The sequence below is a fragment of the Ceratotherium simum genome, chromosome 29 (assembly GCF_057802395.1).
Source record: "Ceratotherium simum simum isolate JZ-2026a chromosome 29, ASM5780239v1, whole genome shotgun sequence".
Classification (NCBI taxonomy): domain Eukaryota; kingdom Metazoa; phylum Chordata; class Mammalia; order Perissodactyla; family Rhinocerotidae; genus Ceratotherium; species Ceratotherium simum.
The window spans coordinates 4,225,859-4,243,683 of NC_141928.1; the positions used below are offsets into that span (position 1 = coordinate 4,225,859).

Consider the following 17,825-nt stretch of genomic DNA (forward strand, 5'->3'; position numbering starts at 1 on the left):
CCTCCCGTCGGGGGCGGTGCCTAGAGCCAGGCGGCGGGTCGGTGCGAGCCGAGACCGCGGCGGGCCGGCCTGGTGCGCGTAGCGGCGCCGGGGAGCTGGAACTTCCCGGGAGGGGCGCTCTCTCGTCCCCACCCCGCCCCCCGGCCAGGTGTCAGCCAGGCCGGGCTCTGGGGACCAGGTGTGGGCGTTGGGGGCGGCGGGGTTGAGTAGCGGTGTTTTCTGTCGGTGATATACCCCAAAGTGGCTCAGTGGCCGCGGGTTCGGTCAGCCGGCCGTGGCCTGCCCGGAGCGCGCAGCCTGGAGGCGCGTGGCGCGGGGCGGGTGGTCCCGGCAGAGACTCCGGAGCGAGGAGCCGTGGGCGCGGCGGCGGGCAGAGGCCTGCGAGGCGGCCCTCCGGGGGCCCGGTGTGGACAGAGGGCGGGCGGCCGGCCGGCCGGCCGGAGCCGGGCGGCGCGGGTAGACTGGGAAGGACGCATCGGATGAGGGGCTGGGGCGAGGGTGGTGGCGCGGAAGCCGCTGGGCAGGGGCAGCTGGTGAGCTCCTGAAGGCCTCTCACGAACATCCTTGCGCCCGGCCTCGGAGAAGCCCGGGCCGGAGCCGGCTTTTGAAGTTTCCTGGGATGAGCTCGCCCAGGGCGGGGCGTGGAACGGAGGAGACTCCGTAGCGCACCTGTGTGCCGATGATCGCTGAGTTTCTTTGGCAGAAAGGGAATCCCCTGGAGATCTGCACGCTCTGTGAGGTGGGGGCATGGAGCGTGGGTGGCTGGGGTTGGCTTCGCTCACGCCAGACTCTGGGTCCCAGGTGCAGACTGGTGGCTCCTGGCCTCGGCGCCCTGCACGGCCTGAGGCCCCGCCATGGCCCAGCAGAGAGCCCTGCCACAGAGCAAGGAGACGCTGCTGCAGTCTTACAACAAGCGTCTCAAGGATGACATCAAGTCCATCATGGACAACTTCACCGAGATCATCAAGACCGCCAAGGTGGGTGGCGGCCGCCTCTCTCCTGCACCTCTGACACCAAGGGAAGGAGCAGGGTCTAGAGACTGTGGACAGTGGTGAGCCAAGTGACAAGCCTGCTCTGGTCCACTTTCAACAGCACCCACTGAATGTGGAGTATGTGCTCTGTGCCAGGTGGCAAGGATACAGCAGTGAACACACAGGCAAGGCCCTTGTTCCCATGGGAAAACATTTGGGAGGGTGACGGGGATCTATGATAGCAAATAGGTCAACAGATAAATAAATAAACCAGCTAGTGACAGGTCCAGGTGAGGCAGCGTGGGGGACGCCGGTTAGATTGCTGGGTTTCAACGTCCAGCTCCACTTTCTAGCAGCATGGGTTTGGATGGGGACTTAATGTCCCGGTGCCTCAGTTTCCCCTGTGTTAGAGGATCCTTATGATGACTGGATGGGTTTATCTGTGTAAAGAGGTTACTGCTGGGCCTGACAGGGACCCAGACATCGTAGCTAGTGGGAGTGTGTGTGGTCAGGGAGAGAAGCTGGGCAAGGCCCCTCCAGGTGGGTAGAGCAGTCAGCATCTGGGTTGGGTTGGGCAAGCCTGCTCGGCTGCAGCTGCAGCAAATGGTGGTCTTTGCATGATGGCTGCAGACCTTGGAAGGCTTGTTTGAGCAATAATAATAATGATGACAAATACACATTTATTTAGTGTTTCCTACGCGCCAGGCGGTGCCGTGGGCGCCCTTTGGGTCCTGTCCCATGTAATCTCCACAAGCATTCTATGGGGCAGGTACCGCTGTTCTCCTCTCAGTTTTCAGAGGAGGAAACGTGCTCAGAAGATCCAGTAACTTGCCCAAGGTCATTCTGAGAATAACTGGCAGAGCCAGGATTTGAACCCAGGAAGTCTGGCTCCTACCACTTAGGGAGCCCTGACCCAGCCCGAACCCTGGCAAGGCCCCTGTGGAAGCCCTGTGCAGGTGGATGGGCTGGGGCAGTCTTGGACAAGACTGGCTAGGCAGGACTCCTGGCTCCTGCACTTACCATCTGCGACACCCTAAGCCTGCTCTCTGCTCTGTCCCAGCCTCAAGTTTGCCCACCTGTAAACCAGGGACGGCAGTCTAGGCTTCTGTGAGAAATTCGTAAGATAATGATGGTCAAGTGCCTGACGGAGTGCCTGGCACTCAGGAAGTGGTCAGTAAATGGTCACTTACAAAAATACACGGTCCTTGACTCATCATCCAGCGATTTACTGAGTGCTCGAGCTAGTGACACCAGTCGGTACTGAACAGGGCTCACAGCCCAGAAAATGCTGGACCAGATCTCCCTGCGCCTAGCACAGCAGTCAGCGGACGTAGGCATCTGCTTGTCCTGATGAGGTGCCTATCTCCTCAGGCCAGAACAAGGGGGATGAAGCTGAGCAGTGCCCGAGGCCTGTTAGAAGTGCCGGGGGCGGAAGGCAGGAGGGCAGCAGGACGCGGCTGGTGTGGCATGCTGCAGCCGGTCACCTGTGGGCCCGGGCGCCTACCCATTCCAGGCTTTCTTCTTTGCCCTCCAGATTGAGGACGAGACGCAGGTGTCGAGGGCCACTCAGGGCGAGCAGGACAATTACGAGATGCACGTGCGAGCCGCCAACATCGTGAGTCACCAGGTGGAGGGCACGGTCCGGGCTCCAGGAGTTTTGTGGTCCCTACTGGGGGTTCCTGGGTGGGGGACAAACCACTTCTCAGGAGACTCCCCTCGAGAGGAGGGCTGTTTGCAGCAGCCATGTGAGGGGCCAGCAGATAGCCGGCCACGTCCATCCTGTATAGTGCTGTGCGTTGGTTAGAAAGAGGTTGACCCTTCCTTGCTGACAAGAAAGTTCCCTGAGATTCGTTATGATGACAAGAAAGTTCCCTGAGATTCGTTATGAGTGCAAAAGCAAATCGCCGAATGAAACAGGATGGGCATTTTGAGCCCTTCTGATGTCACAGAACCAGCAATCAACCAGATACTCCAGTAGGTATGTGCCCACGGTGAAAACGCGTAGGAAAGGCCCCAAAGGAATCCCGCCCACCTGGCTGGTGGGCTGCCCCGAGGAAGAGCAGGGGCAGGTGGTTAGACAGGATTATAGTTTCATCGGTGGGGTTTGAGGTTTTGAGAAGCAGAATGTGTATCACAGGAGCGGAAGCCAGAGGCCAAGTGCGGGTAGGGACTGGGAAGCTGAGGGCACCTGCCATCTCCGCCAGGCCTGCCATGGAAGGATTTCATGCAGTCCAGGTGGATGCCGGGGACCCTGCCCTCCTGTCACTCCCTCATCGTGCCTGTCCTGGTTCCCATCACCACAGGTCCGAGCCGGCGAATCCCTGATGAAGCTGGTGTCCGATCTCAAGCAGTTCCTCATCCTCAACGACTTCCCATCGGTGAACGAGGCCATCGACCAGCGCAACCAGCAGCTTCGGGCGCTGCAGGAGGAGTGTGACAGGAAGCTCATCGGCCTGCGGGACGAGGTCTCCATCGACCTGTACGAGCTGGAGGAGGAGTATTACTCGTCCAGGTACAGATAGGGCTGGACCCCTCGTGGAGTGGAGCCCGCGGACCTGGGCTCAGCCAGCAGGTGTGGCCCAGCCTGACCTGGCGGCCCGACCCGGCAGCCCTGACGGTCCTGTTTTTCCAAACCCTTCCTGGTCTTGGCAGCAGAGCCCCGTGCCGGGTTTCAGAGCAGAGCTCATGGTCAGTGCGTTTGATCGACAGACACTTACACCATCTACCGGGCCCTGGGCAGCGGGATGAACATCCCAGAACTTGAGGGGTCGGGAGGGCCAAGCCTGGAGAAGGGAGGGCAGAGCTGGCGTTCCTGCCGGGGGGCTGTCTGCCTCTCTGGGCTTGTCTGCTCCTCTCAGCTTTTTAATCAATATTTAAACATTCCAGCCAGGCCTGGGCTGGCTCCTCTTGGCCACCCACGCCCACATCCAGGACACCAGTGCTTGTCCAGGGATGCAATTCTGTGTGGGCGGCACTGAAACCCCACAGTGTGTGTGTTAGGGTGGGGGACAGTCCTGGGAAGGAGGAGGAAAAAGCTCAATCAGAGGATGGCCTTGAAAGCCAGGCCCAGATACTTGGACCACCGAGTTCCTCTTCAGCTCAGTCTTGTTCACAGAACTGGTGCCCTCCGACATGCCAGGCCCACCTGGGCCCCAGGGATATGGCAGTGGGTGAGACCCGTCACCCCAGCCCTCCTGGGACCACTTAGAATCCTGAAACCTGAAGCTGTTTGGGCTGGAGGGGTCCTGAGAAGTCAGAGTCCAGGTGTAATTTTACACGGGAAACTGAGGCTGGAGATAGGGAGGTCTTGCACCTCTGTTCCTGTTAGCCTGGAAAATCAAGACTCAGTCCAGCAGACATGGAGTCCAGGCCCCTTGTACCCTCGCCCAGACAAACCTGTCCTTCTGGCCCATGGAGGCTGCTCGGGTCTGTGGTCTGGGGCTTGGCTTCCCTGCCCTGGACTCAGTGCCATCCCTCATGGTGCCTGCCCATTGTGGCCTCTGTGGGAAGAGAGTGTCACTGCCCAGTTGGAGCAGTTCTAGACTTTTCAAGAGGGTTCTGGGGCTGCTTCTGGTCACTGATGCCCATCAGCTCAGCAGACATGGCAGCGACTGCCTCTTACACACCAGGCCTTCAGAGAGCAGTCCTGAGCAGGTCCCTGGGGGTTTCAGACCTCACCGGGGACCTGGCTCACAGCTCTGCTTGGTTTTGCAGAATCCCTTCCTGTCCCTGGGTTTGTCCCCCTGCTGCCCCCAAGGGCCAGGCTTCTGGACTGAGTGGTTTTGGAGACAGCAGTTCAGCCCTGCCTCTCGCAGTTGAGGGCCAGAGGGGAGGGGACCTGCCCAAGGTCACTCTGCAGGGCTGCAGGGGAACCCAGGGGGCCTGAGCACTAGGCTTCCCATGTCCTGGCCCATCAGTCTCAGGTTCACCCAGAGGGGTTTCTGGGTCACCCTGGTGGCCCCTCCATCCGTCCCTGGTGCCTCTTCAGGCCGAGTTCCTCCCTCGTCTGTAAATACCTGTAAGTGGCCCGGGCTCAGCTGAGTCAGGGCCAGCAGGCTGTATGCCACTCCCTGCAAGTCTCCCAACACAGCTGTGTGTGCCCCACCCAGCCGCCAGCACTCAGCCCATCCTCTGCATGAGCCCCGCTGCCCCACACACCGCCTCCACGCTCGCTCGCCCGCCTGCCCGCTTTCCGCTCCTGGTTTGCTCCTTCTCTACCTGTCACCCTCTGCTCTCCTGGGGACCCCACCCTGTGCCCAGGGTGGTTTCTGAGACAACACTGAGCGCAGGAGAAAGGGAGGGAGCGGGAGGCAGGGCAGGTCGCGGGAGGAAGCCCGTTAGACAAGTGTAGGGCTGGTCCGTGCTCTAGAGTCATGCCCTCGACCACCTTCTGAGCCGCGCTCCCCACTTGCATCCTCACCCTAACTCTTGCAGCAGCCCTGGAGGCCGACGCTGTCGAGCCCACATTAGAGATGGGAGACTGAGTTCAAGGGGCTGAGGGGCGTGTTTGAGGTCACATAGCTGGTGTGGTGCAGGAAGGGGTGCCAGGGCCTCTGCTCCTGTCACCCCATTTGGGGTCAGTCCCCACCAGGGGCAGCCCCAGAAATAAGACAGGATCTCTGCCCTCAGGGTCCTTGCAAAGTGTGGGGACCGTGGAGAGACCACAGCGAGCTCTGGACACTGGTTCCCACAGCTGGTGAACAGAAAGGGTGGCCAGGCTGGCAGCTCCCTGCAAGAGGAGGGCGGCTGGAGCCAGGATGGGAGGTGGCAGCAGGGGCTAGGATGGCCGTGCAGCAGTCGGGCAGGAAGGACACTGGTCGGTCAGTGGAAGGGACCTGCCAAGGTCACACAGCCTGCTATGGCTGGTCCTAGAAGGTTCCCCCCTTTAGGATGCTCTGTAGGACCCTGAAGTAAGAGTGGCCCCTCGTGCCTTCCCCTCAGCCAGGCCTGCTTGGTGGAGGAGAGGAGGGGGAAAGCAGGTGTGGGATGTGGTCTGTGTTTTCTTAACTCTGCTTCTGTCTCGCTTTTCCCTCCCCTGACTTCCATCTCTGCCTGTTCCTCTCGCTCCTTGGGTTTCTGGTGGTGGAAAAGCTCAAGTCTTTGCGAAGCTAATGATCTGCCTCTATGCGAAGCTTACTGGAGGCTGGACCTCGACACAGACTCCACTGATGGCCTCTCGGCCCCTCTGCTGGCATCCCCAGAGCCCAGCGCTGGCCCCCTGCAGGCTGCAGCCCCTGCCCACTCCCATGCTGGCGGCCCCGGCCCCACGGAGCATGCCTGAGCCTCCCAGCGTTCCCTCCCTGGGCCCCTAAGATCTTAGGAATGAAATCCAGTGTTCCTCTCTGGGCCGCCACAGCCTCACTCCTTTCAGCCTTGCTTCCCACTTAGGGAGCCGCTATGGTCTCCTTGAGAACTTTTCAGCCCAGGGAAGGTCCACCCAGGAGTGTTGGGGAAAAATAGTTCCCCCAACCAATTGCGGGGTGGCCCTCCCTACCCTCGAATTGTCACCTCCATTTGCTGCCTTGCTGGCCGGTTGGGTGGAAGGAAGTTTCCAGGACAGTTTGTCCTGTTGAGGACCTACCAGCAGGGCAGGCAGGGAGGATGCCCAGTGTCGGGAGACCTGCCCTGAGCATGGTTTAAAATGCAGGGGGGCTCAGTGGACAGTACTGGCCAAGGCCAGACTCCCACTTTCAGGCCAGGCCTCCTGTGCAGAGCTGCCCACTACCTCGCCCTGGGGGTCCCTGCACCAGCTGACTGTTCCTGCAGGGCCGTTCTGGGATGGGGGGCTGCCTGCTCACGCAGAAGCCAGGCAGCGGTCCTTCCTAATTCTGCTGTCATACACATTCTGGTTATTTTTGTAACGAGACTGTTGAATAAAACCAGTACCACCCATTGGCGTTGGTTGGTTCCTCTTTCTTGGTCGTCCAGATCAGTCTGGGACCACCCTTGGTCTCCCAGTGGCTGTTGGAAGAACAGCTCCTGGGCTCTGCTGGGACAACCTTGGGCTTCAGGTCAACCTTCTCCCCATGGGGGCTCTGGGCCAGCAGGGACTCAGTCAGTTTGGGGTCATGGCTGCCTTCCCATTGCCTAGAACTGCCTGGGACCTAGAAAGTCCTTAATATTTGGTGAATGAAAGAAAAACTGCTGCCACTATTGCACCTTACATGGCCCAGGCGCCTGCACCTCTGGTCCCATCTAGTCCTCACTGCACCCGAGTTGGTGCTGCTGTTACCTGCGTTTCAGAGAGGGGTGGCCACGGGCTCGGGAGAGGTTGAGGTGTTGTGCCCACGGTCTCAGAGCTGGGAAGGGAAGTGGCAGAAATCAAGACTCAACCCCCACGGAACGCTAGGCCCAGTGCCTTGGTGCCAGGCTCACCTGAGAGAGAGGAGGGTAACCCAGAAGAGCCGGGACTTCAACCCTGTGCCCCGACTGTCACTGGCACGCTTTATCTCCTTTCTGCGAGGGAGACCATTGTCCCAGTGTATGGAGGAGGTGAAAGCCCACGAGCCAGCCTCAGGGACAGCAAGGGACATGAGCTGACCCATCTTGGGTTCCAGAGACCCCCATGGGCCAAGCAGAGGCACCAGACAGGTGGGAGCCTGGGGTCTGGCCCCAGTTTCTAGGGGCCCTGGGGAAGTCACATCCCCTGTGGGCGAGTTTCCCCACTGATGAGATGGGTGGTGATTTCTTCCTGCAGTATTTTACTGCAGAAATAACTTGTACCTAACCACTAAGAAAGAAAAGATTACAACCAAATGAAAGCACATGTGGGGAAAAGGCTGGAAGGGTGGGCCAAACTCAGTGGTGGGCTGTCAGTTGTTCTCAATTTCTAAAAACCTGAGTAACAGAATCTCCTGTATCATCAGTTTTACTCTCCTGGGCTAGTGCCATCATTCCCATTGGAAGTGCAACTGTTTCTCCCCTTTTAAAGCATGTGCCTCCTTGTCCTCTCCAGCCCGCACCCCTGGCAGCAGAACTCAGTGGAGAAATGGGCTATTTCTAGTTCTCTCCAGCCTATGTCAGGCAGGTTTTATCTCCAGGACTCCGGCCAAGCTACACATATGAAGGTCCCCAATGGCTCCATGTTGCTAAACCCTGGTCAATCCTCAGTCCTTATCACCTTTTTATCCCAAGCTTGTTATTCTGAGAATGTTCAAACCCTTGGAAAAGTTAGAAGGCAGCATAAAGAACACCCACACAGACCCTTTTCTGGAGTCACCTTTTTTTTTTGTGAGGAAGATCAGCCCTGAGCTAACATCCATGCCAATCCTCCTCTTTTTGCTGAGGAAGACTGGCCCTGGGCTAACATCTGTGCCCATCTTCCTCCACTTTATATGGGACACCGCCACAGCATGGCCTGACAAGTGGTGCCTCGGTGTGCGCCCGGGATCCGAACCTGGGCCACCAACAGCGGAGCGCGCGCACTTAACCGCTACGCCATGGGGCAGGCCCCTGGAGTCACCTTCTGAACCTCTGCTCACTCTTTCTCGTATATTAAAATCATCTGAACGTCAGGCACGCCTCCTGACACCTCACCCCTAAGTACTGGTCAGCTTGTCCCTCTAGTCTCCATGGCCCAATGCCAGCATCATGCCCAAGATGAACGATTATTCCATGATATCACCTAGGACTGTGACCTATTCTAACTTCCTCAGTTGTTCCCCAAATGTCTTTTTATACCTACTTTTATTTTGCATTGTATTTAGTTATTATTTCTCACGGTCTTTTAAAATCTAGAACAGGATCAGGGTGGCTGGAGTGGGTCGAGTGGAATTCCGGATATACTCTGAAGCGAGAGCCAAGAGGATTTGCTCAGGGATTGGATGTGGGGAGTAAGGAGTCAGGGCGGCTTCCAGGTCTGGCCCACGTGCCGGGAAGCATGGAGCTGCCTTAACTTAGACGGGGAAGGCAGGCGGCAGGGAGTCAGTATCCCCATCGTGGGCACAGAGGTGGATGTGTGTGTCACACGGCCAGACGTGGGTCTGGAGTTCAGGGGAGTCATAAGCACAGTCAAGCCGGGAGCCCCCAAAAGGGACCACTGAGGGGGGAGAGCTGACAGAAGAGGGAAGTGGTTCAGGCACCCAGAGAGCAGGAGCCAGGCGGAAAGGAGGCCCGCTGTCTGGGGTCCCCGAAGCCATGTGAAGACAGGGTTTCAGGGAGGAGGGAGGATCAGCTGGCCAAACCCTCCAGACTGGGCACACAGAAACGGTAACTGTTAAAATTAGGAAGGCCCATAATCAAGAGCTACACTCCTAACGCAACAACTTTTTTCTCTCCCTGGCATGTAGCAACTCTGGTGGCATCTACCCCCCTCCCCCGCCCCCCAGCCCAGTGAAGACCTCAACAAGCCTCAAAGACCTCTCTGGAGATGCAGATGAAGGACAGATAACCCCAGACTTGCGTGTTGACTGGGAGTCCCACCGAAAGAGGACCCATCATCCTTGTCCCTTTCCACATCCCGTCCCTTCAGTGTCCCTCGCTTTGAGGGTTAAAACTGACCGTCCCAGGAAGGACGGGTATGGCTTCCTGAGTGCTGTATAGAGATGAGACTGTGCAGACTGTAAACCCACAGTGGGAGAAGACGCTGAAACCATCCTCCCGGTAAACCATCGCCCATGACAGAGGGTAGGGGAAGAAAGTGAAATTCTTAGTGTTTCCAAGGTATCTTATTACAGCCTTTCCAAATAGCCTTTTGAGGTGGTAATTTAGGACTCCGAGTGCCCCTCCCTCCCTCCCCTGATGAATATTACAAGTCTCTCTTCTGCCCTCACCCCAAGGCAACCCTCAAAGAGCTCAGGGTTGTGTCAAAGCCTGTAATCCCTGTGGGTTAAGGCTCGGGGTGTGATGGCCCCGCCTCAGGCCGGTGAACACCCCCCTCCACCCCCTGCCGTGAGTCTTCATAGCGGACAAGCCTCCTTTTACGTCTTCGTCTGGGATTCCACTGTCCAGGGCAAGTCACCTGGGTCTCCCTGGCGCCCAGCTCGTCCCTCCAGTCCCTATCTCCTTAGGCCCCCGCTATCCGCCACATCGTATATTCATCTTGTTAATACCCGGCGGCGTTGAAACATCCACCTGACGCGGACACTGTTGTGTCGTCTTCACCGCGTGTCTCCGGAGCCGGGAACGTGCCCGGCGCCGGTCCTTCTGAACTAACGCGGTCTCGCCGGCTTCCACTCGGGGTCTGAGCGCCCAGAGTACACAATTACTGCCCATCCCTCCCTATCGCTCCTAGTTACTGAGCGCCCACTATATACGGGCACGAAGCCAGGCTCCGGCGCAGAGGCCGAGACTCGGGGTCACCCGCTCCGCCCCCGCCTCGGGGCAGAAGTCGGCGGGCGCCTCGCGGTAGACGTCGGGGGCCTGGAAGCCGCGCCCAGGGGCTCCGCCCCAGCCGGAGGCCACCCACGGCCCACAATGCTCTGCGCCCGCCCCGCGCTCCTCTTCCGGTGGATCCAGGCCTGGCTAGTCGAGCGCCGCGCGATGGCGGCTCGGCGCTCGGCCGGCGGCGTCTTGAAGCGGCCCACGTGGTTCCTGGCGAGCTCGGCGCGGGCGGTGTGTGTGTCGGGGGGCGGCCGCGGGCCTGGGACCCTGCGCCCCGGCCTTCCTCTCCCGAGCAGGGTCCCGAGAGCCCCGCCCGACCTCCGAGCCTCTAGCCATGGCTTCTCTGCTCGCCAAGGACGCCTACCTGCAGAGCCTGGCCAGGAAGATCTGCTCCCAGCCCAGCGCGGAGCCGCAGAAGCGCAAGTCGGGTGAGGTGCAGCCCGGGCCCGGGACTGGGGGGCTTCCGAAGGGGGCGTCCCGCTCCCCGCCGCGGCGGAGGTCGCTGTCTAGCCCACACCGCACCCCGAGTAGCCTTCGGGGGGATTAGACACGTAGATGCGTGAAGCATGCCTGCAAAATACTAGAAGGAAATGTAAGTGATGCTTAACGTTACTGCTGCTCCCCTGTTTGTTGGAGGCATTAGCCTGGGGTCCGAGGGATTTAGCTCCATCCGCCCACCGGGCAGGAAGCTCGGCCAAGGTTTGGAGGAGGTGACCCTGTGGACTGGGGAAGTGGGGAGAAGGAAAGAAGAAGATGGCTCCTGCCAATGGCGGTTTACATGGCAGGGGTGACGAGGCCGCCATCAGGTGAAACAGAGACTGGCCTGCAGGGACCTGGGACTTGTAAGTACTGCCCGGCCCGGAGGAGGGGAGAGCAGCAGGTTCTGGCGTGGAATTACTAGAGGAAAAACGAGTTTTTCGTATTATACAAGCAAAATTTATTCATTATAGAAAATTAGAAAAGTGAGTTTTTTCATCACTCAGATGTAACTTAGGTCTGTGTTTTTCTGGTCTTTTTTACAAGTATATTTCTCTTATTAAAACAATTCCATCCCCACTCAATGTACTTATTTTTTCCACCCCTTAAAATGAAAGCCTGTTTTCGTTATTTAGTTATTTATTTTTTGTGAGGAGGACTAGCCCTGAGCTAACATCAGGTGCCAATCCTCCCCTTTTTTCTTTGAGGAAGAGTGGCCCTGAGCTAATATTTGTGCCTATCTTCCTCTACTTGATATGGAACGCTGCCCCAGCATGGCTTACCAAGTGGTGCGTCAGTGCAGGCCTGGGATCCGAACCTGTGAATCCCGGGCCTCTGAAGCAGAGCGCAGGCACGCACTTAACCGCTTGCGCCACCAGGCTGGCCCCTGTTTCCTTATTTTTGATGGCTACATAGTAGTTTGTTGCGTGGCAGTGCTGTGATTTGTTCCCGTAAACGGATATTTATTTTCCTGGTTTTTAACTCAAACAACGTTGTGATGAACATCCTTGAGGCCAAATCTTTGTGGGTACCTGGGATGAATTCTCACAAGCAGACTGCTGGGTCAAGTGGATGTTTTTCAGGGTTTTGACATGTGTGGCTGATACCCAGCAACGGGTTCACTCTGCTCACTGCGATCTGAGCCCATTAATCGCAACAAATTAGGAATCGACAAAGGAAGTTTTAATTCGATTAGCCAGCATAACTGGGAAGATGGCAGACTAATATCTTAAAAAATCATCTTCAAGGATTACAGAATCTTGAGGCAGTTATATAGGGAAAATGGGCAGTAAGGAGGGAGTCCAGGGATGTTGGGCTCCAGGCATCTCATTGTTCCATTCTTCTGTCAGCTGTGGTGGATACCTTGTAGGTGTATTTTCCGCCTGTGGTCAGCCTGTTCCTGGAGAGAAACGCATAGAACAGAGTTTTAATTCATCAAGCTGTAGAGGAGTAGGTACGTAAGCGGAGGCCGTAAATGAGAAGAGCATGTGAACCTTTTCGAGTACGCGCAGCGCAGCGAGTAGTCACATGGAGGAGGGGCCGGGGCCATTTAGCATAACAAGATGGCCTCACGTGCACGGCCAGTCTGCTTTCTAGGAAGTTTGTGGTTCTGAGCTCTATGGATAAGGGTCTCCGGATCCTCCATCCTGATTCACTTACGGCATCCTTCTGGGATCCAAGCCTTTGCAAGACCTTCCTGCCTGTTTAGTGGGTCACAGAGATTGGGACGGCAGCGCTTTCTCATTTTGTATTTCAGCTGGCAGAACTCGAGGCTCAGAAGCTGCTGGGCCCCCGAAAAAGAAGAGGAAGAAAGCGCAGAAGAAACCCCGCGCGCGGGAGGAGAAGGCTGCGGAGCCTAAGACCCAGGCCCTGGGGGAGAAGTCTCCGGCCACTTCCGGGGCCAGGATGCCAGTGACAGCCAAGGAGGAGGAACCCTCCAGCTCCACAGGGGCCCCTGCGGGTGAGGGGCTCTGGGGAGGAGGGGCAGGGCTGGCTGGGGTCGGATGCAAACGTCGTCCTCTCTGGTCACCAGAAAAGATTCTGTCAGGCGCACTGGATAGCTTGAGACTTCCTGAAGAGCGAGCTTTCAGAGGACAGATCACAGGGGCTCTGTGGGTGGGTGGGACCCGGGCAAGTACACCGTGGTTTCAGGCCAGGTGGTGACCCAGTTGGCGAGGGGCAAGGCCATGTCCAGCTGAGGACCTAGGGTGGCTTTCCTTGAAGAGCTTCACTGCCCTCAAGTCTCTGAAGCGGCGTCGTGAGAGCTGACTTGTTTGGGGGGCCCCAGGCTATGGAAGTTGGAAGAAATGGGAGATGGTTTTCACTTGAACTGTAGGAAGTGTTTTTTGTTTTTGTTTTCGTCTTTTTTGTGAGGAAGATAAGCCCTGAGCTAACAGCTGTCGCCAATCTTCCTCTTTTTGCTGAGGAAGACGCCCTGGGTTAACATCCATGCCCATCTTCCTCTACTTTTCATGGGACGCTGCCACAGCATGGCTTGACAAGTGGTGCTTCGGTGCGCACCCGGGATCCGAACCTGCGAACCCCGGGCCGCTGCAGCGGAGCTCGCACACTTAACCACTACGCCACCGGGCCGGCCCGGGAAGTGTTTTTTAATCATGCTGCGCAAGGATGTCCTGACCTGGAGCATGTCCTCAGGGCCAGTCCAGGTTGAAGACGTGGAGTGAGATTTACTGGACCTGCCCTGCAGATCCACGCGTGGCCACCTGGGGGCGGGCAGTGCATGGAGACTCAGGCTTTGTTTGACGCCAGTTCTGAGGAGGGGACCAGGGAGAGCGTCTCCTTTCACTCCTCTGTCTCCGTCCTTGCAGATGGCTTGGCCACAGAGCCTGACTCCGTCTTTGCCCTGGACGTTCTGCGGCAGCGGCTGCACGAGAAGATCCGGGAGGCCCGGGGCCAGGTGGGTGGGGGAGACCTCTGGGGTGCCGGGAGTGGCATGTTTCCCTGCTCTGCCTGAGGAGAAGGTGCCTCGGTGCTCTCTGCGGGGTCAGCTGCCAGCTCTGCCGGCCATTGTGGGGCTGACGGGAGGGGCCTCGGCCACTGTCCTGCGCCTGCCGTGGGTCCTGCACGGCCTCACTCGGCAGCTCTGTTCTGCAAGAGATCAGGTGTAGTTCTCGTTGTCCTGGGGGGCATCTGTCCCCAGGGACGCCCGCCCCCTGCAGGCCGTGCGCGCTGCTGGCTCTTCTCTTCTGCTTCCCCCGGGATCCCGCCCTTGCTGAACACCACACCGGGCGGCACTTCCATCCATCTGAATGTCACAGCAGCCTTGTGAGGTGGGCAAGGGCCTGAGATAAGGTGACCCGCCCGAGGTGACAGCCACAGTAAACACCGAGACCTGACCCAGCCTCAGCTCTTCTGCTGAATGGCGTTGTCCCCCCTCTGACTCGGCCACCACCTGCTTTTTCCCTGGGGACCTCCCCCAGGCTTCTTGCTGTTGCGCGGACAGTCCCCCAGCTTCATTCAGCACCGCCTAGGGGCTGGTTCCCAGGGAGCGGTCCAGGCTCTGGGCGGGCCTTCCTGCAGTGCAGGTCTGGGTCAGTGGTCCGGAGGCCCCCTGTTGGCCCCAGGATGGGAAAGGCTGTTGGTGAGAGCAGAGCTCGGGGATGTCACCAGCAGAATAGTGCCGTGGTCCGCACAGCTGCTGAGTTCTTCTCACCTGACACCAGGTCTGGTTCGCGGCCTTTGCCAAGCCGCCTGCCCTTCTCATCTATAAGGGATGGAGGACAGTATCTCCTTTACTGGGTTGTTGGGAGATTTCGTGTCTGTAAAGTGCCCTAGCCCATGGTCAGTGCCTGGAAACTGGAAGTCGTGGTTCTTACTCGGGGGCCCCTTGTCCCTTTTGGGGTCACTTGCATTTTGGGTGATAGGTCATCTCGGAGTGGACCACTGAACTCAGTGGGCCCCTTGTCCTGCACAAGGATTTCCTCAAGTGTCTTCCTGCCGATTCCACGTGCCAGACTGGGAGCCCTGAAGTTGGGAGAACCTTGAAGTGAACACCCACTCTCTCCTCCAGGGCAGCACCAAGGAGCTGTCTCCCGCCACTTTGGAGAGAAGACGCCGGAGGAAGCAGGAGCGGGACCGGAGGAAGAGGAAGCGAAAGGAGCTGAGGGCACAGGAGAAGGCGGCGAAGGCCGAGGAGGCTGCGGGGGCTGCCGACCCGCCCCCCGAGGCGCCCCGAGAGGAGGCGCAGGGGCAGCCCGGGCTGCTCTTCAACAAGGTGAGGGGTGGGTGCAGCCGTGGAGGCGCGGAGGCTGGGGCTCCGAGCCCGGGACCCCGGCGCTCCCCCGTGCTGGCCGTGGCCTTGGCTGAGCGCCCCGCCTGTGCCGCCTCTGGACCGCGGCCGCCCGTCTGTGGGGTGGGGGGTGGTAGCGCCGTCGGGGGGGCTGGTGGGGACCCTGGGCAGCGTGGGTGAAGCTGTAGTCACGTGCTGCGGCTCTTCCTCCCCCACCCCCACCAGGTGGAGGTGAGCGAGGAGGAGCCGGCCAGCAAGGCCCAGCGCAGGAAGGAGAAGAGGCAGGAGCTGAAGGGGAACCTGACGCCGCTGACGGGCAAGAACTACCGGCAGCTGCTGGAGCGCCTGCGGGCGCGGCAGGACCGGCTGGAGGAGCTGCGGGGCCAGGACGAGGGCAAGGCCCGGGAGCTGGAGGCCAAGATGCGGTGGACCAACCTGCTGTACAAGGCCGAGGGCGTGAAGATCCGCGACGACGAGCACCGGCTGCAGGAGGCCCTGAGGCGCAAGGAGAAGCGGCGCGCCCAGCGGCAGCGCAGGTGGGAGAAGCGCACGGCCCACGTGGTGGAGAAGATGCGGCGGCGGCAGGACCGGCGGCGGCAGAACCTGCGCAAGAAGAAGGTGGCCAGGGCCGAGCGGCGCCTGGAGAAGGCCCGCAGGAAGGGCCGCATCCTGCCCCAGGACCTGGAGCGCGCCGGCCTGGTGTGAGGGCCTGCGGCCTGGGGCCCAGACCGCGCCTATCCGGGCTCCAGGAGAACTTCCACGTCGGGTGATGCTGGGCGGCCCCGTCTGTGCAGACTCAGCTGCTCCGTGCAAAGTGGACACTCACCGCACAGCCTTGTTGTGAGGGCCCGTGTCTCCTGTGCGAACGAGAGTGTTGTTGAGGTCAGGGGCCCAGATCCTTCAGACCTGGGGAGGGGGCGAACCAGATCTGGGCTCCAGCCTCTTCTTGTGCAGCCAGAAAGCTGTCCAAGAGTTTGCAGGGTGAGGGACAAAGGAGCGGTGTGGAGGGTGTGGGGGTTGGGAGCTCTTCACCGGCCCTTTCTTGGCAGTGTCTGGTCCCGTGCCCGCCCCCTCCCAGTTCACAGGGGCTGGAAGGGAACGGCCTTTGTGACTGCCCGTGTCAGTCTAAACCTCACTTGGAAGGGATAAAGATCCAACTCCTGTAGCCCAGGCCAAAGGTGGAATTGACGGGCTCGGGTAACTGGGAGAAGGTGGGGCCAACCTCAGGGTGACTGGAATTGAAGTATTCCAAGTTTATTTGTAAGAAGGGTAAAAATTAGAATTCAAGTTAAACATGCACATTAAAAATTCTAAGATCACCACTGGACAGAAACTGTAAACTAAACTAGGAGGAAGGAAGAAATGGAATGGGGTGGGAAGACACCAGTGTAGAAGAAAGCAGGAGAGAAAGAACAAAACCTAGACCTCAGCCAGGTGAGTGGAAGAGAAAGTAAGATGGAGGATTAAATCCAAATTGATGAAACTCAGATGAGTTTTATGGGATGTGAACTATATTTCAATAAAGCCATTGAGAAAATTCTTTTGACCAAACTCTGGTTAAGAAGCAGTGTAGCCAAAAGGAAGCTGGTGTGGCTGTATTAGACACAGGGGGCTTGGGGACGACACGCATCGCTAAAGGTAAAGAATATCACCGCCTGTTGGAAGGGGGTTCAGTTCTCCTGGAAGGTAGAACAGTGCTGACAGGTGCACCAGGATTGCAGCTTCAAATCGGTTTAGCAAAAACTGACACGACTATAAGGAGAAAGCAGTTCACAAACAGAAGTGAACTTTTTACTTTTAACATCTCTTTTAACATCTCTTAGAAATTGATACACCAGGCAGACAAAAATCAGATGGATACGGAAGGTTTCAGTGGTAGAGTTCACAAGCTTGATCTAAGGCACACAGAACAGTGTATCTGAAAAGAGTGTATACTCTCTTCCAACATACGGAACAGTGATGAAAACTGACCTACTAGTCTGTAGAACAAGTCTTAAGTTTCAAAGAATCCGTGTCATACAAAGTATATTATCTGGCCACAGCACAATTTAGTTAAATTTAAGAGGTAATTGTCAAAATTTCATGTTTGGAAGTTTAAAAAACCTTCTCAATTACCTGCAACATCCTAATGGATGTTAGAGAATATTTAGGACTGAAAGATAATGAAAATACTGTGCATTAAAATTCGTGAGATGCAGCTAAAACAGTGCGAAAAGCATTTTATAGTCTTAAAAGTGTGTGTGTGTGTTCTTGGATATATATCTTAGGAGGGGATTGCATTACGCAGCACAATTTTCTGCCATCTTGGTTGACCTGCAACCTTGTTCTAAGAGTCTGTTGTCCCACCTCCTCCACACACAGCAGTTACTCCCAAATCATTTTCCATCTTACAGTCAGGAGAGTTGGGAGAGTATAACCCCATGTGAAAATGGCAGAGGAGCATCTCAAAAGGCCTGGTGGATGTTCAACTAATCCCATGTATCTTTGGGCACGCCCCTGAAGACTCAGCCAGGGAGCTCGCCCCTCCAGCTAAGAGTGCTTCTGTGTCCCCAGCTTTATGCGGCCGATGTGCAGGGAGAGCAGATGATGCATTTTGGTGGCAGGTGGCATCAGAAACACTCCGTTTCTAGAAGCAGCATTGGACAATAGGAGATACGCCATAGGGAAGAAAAGGTGAGGGAAGGTGGAGAATTCTTCACCTGGTGCCGTGTGGTGGGAGACAGCCTGGCTCCAAGTTTAAACACTGGAAATGCTCCAGCTTCACCTCCCCAGCCTCCTTAGGCTTGGCTGGTCACACCCCGCCCTGG

The 17,825-nt window shown here is 57.7% G+C and overlaps 2 protein-coding genes across 8 annotated transcripts; both read left to right on the plus strand.

Annotated features, from left to right (window-relative positions):
• The first annotated feature begins 35 nt into the window (after positions 1–35).
• On the plus strand, positions 36–9,680 carry MED22 (mediator complex subunit 22). Of its 3 annotated transcripts, none has more exons than XM_087418850.1 (5): positions 36–178; positions 802–977; positions 2,506–2,586; positions 3,275–3,483; positions 9,260–9,680. In XM_087418850.1, the coding sequence occupies exons 2-5, from the start codon at positions 855–857 to the stop codon at positions 9,510–9,512; spliced, it is 666 nt and encodes a 221-aa protein (XP_087274976.1). In that variant the 5' UTR covers positions 36–178; positions 802–854; the 3' UTR covers positions 9,513–9,680. The 3 variants fall into 3 exon arrangements, with proteins under 3 accessions (XP_087274976.1, XP_004423676.1, XP_087274977.1); XM_004423619.3 differs by lacking the exon at positions 9,260–9,680 and adding an exon at positions 6,063–6,863 and having other exon boundaries at positions 43–178; XM_087418851.1 differs by having other exon boundaries at positions 45–148.
• Positions 9,681–10,436: 756 nt separating this feature from the next.
• SURF6 (surfeit 6) lies at positions 10,437–16,557 on the plus strand. 5 transcript variants are annotated; one of them, XM_087418842.1, is made up of 6 exons: positions 10,493–10,720; positions 11,078–11,134; positions 12,526–12,729; positions 13,598–13,686; positions 14,800–15,003; positions 15,244–16,557. In XM_087418842.1, exons 1-6 carry the CDS (start codon positions 10,627–10,629, stop codon positions 15,721–15,723), a joined length of 1,128 nt encoding a protein of 375 aa, XP_087274968.1. In that variant the 5' UTR covers positions 10,493–10,626; the 3' UTR covers positions 15,724–16,557. The 5 variants fall into 5 exon arrangements, with proteins under 5 accessions (XP_087274967.1, XP_087274968.1, XP_087274971.1 ...); XM_087418843.1 differs by lacking the exon at positions 10,493–10,720 and adding an exon at positions 10,727–10,884; XM_087418841.1 differs by lacking the exons at positions 11,078–11,134; positions 13,598–13,686 and adding an exon at positions 12,119–12,222 and having other exon boundaries at positions 10,437–10,720.
• The last annotated feature ends 1,268 nt before the right edge of the window (positions 16,558–17,825 follow it).

Bases quoted from the DNA above. Each gene is read 5' to 3' on its own strand.
- MED22 (XM_087418850.1), top strand. From the start codon at position 855: ATGGCCCAGCAGAGAGCCCTGCCACAGAGCAAGGAGACGCTGCTGCAG. The intron at 2,587-3,274 runs GTGAGTCACCAG...CCATCACCACAG, and splicing joins ACGTGCGAGCCGCCAACATC to GTCCGAGCCGGCGAATCCCT. The intron at 3,484-9,259 runs GTACAGATAGGG...CCTGGCATGTAG, and splicing joins GAGGAGTATTACTCGTCCAG to CAACTCTGGTGGCATCTACC.
- SURF6 (XM_087418841.1), top strand. From the start codon at position 10,452: ATGGCGGCTCGGCGCTCGGCCGGCGGCGTCTTGAAGCGGCCCACGTGG. The intron at 10,721-12,118 runs GTGAGGTGCAGC...TTCTTCTGTCAG, and splicing joins GCCGCAGAAGCGCAAGTCGG to CTGTGGTGGATACCTTGTAG. The intron at 12,730-14,799 runs GTGAGGGGCTCT...TCTCTCCTCCAG, and splicing joins CTCCACAGGGGCCCCTGCGG to GGCAGCACCAAGGAGCTGTC.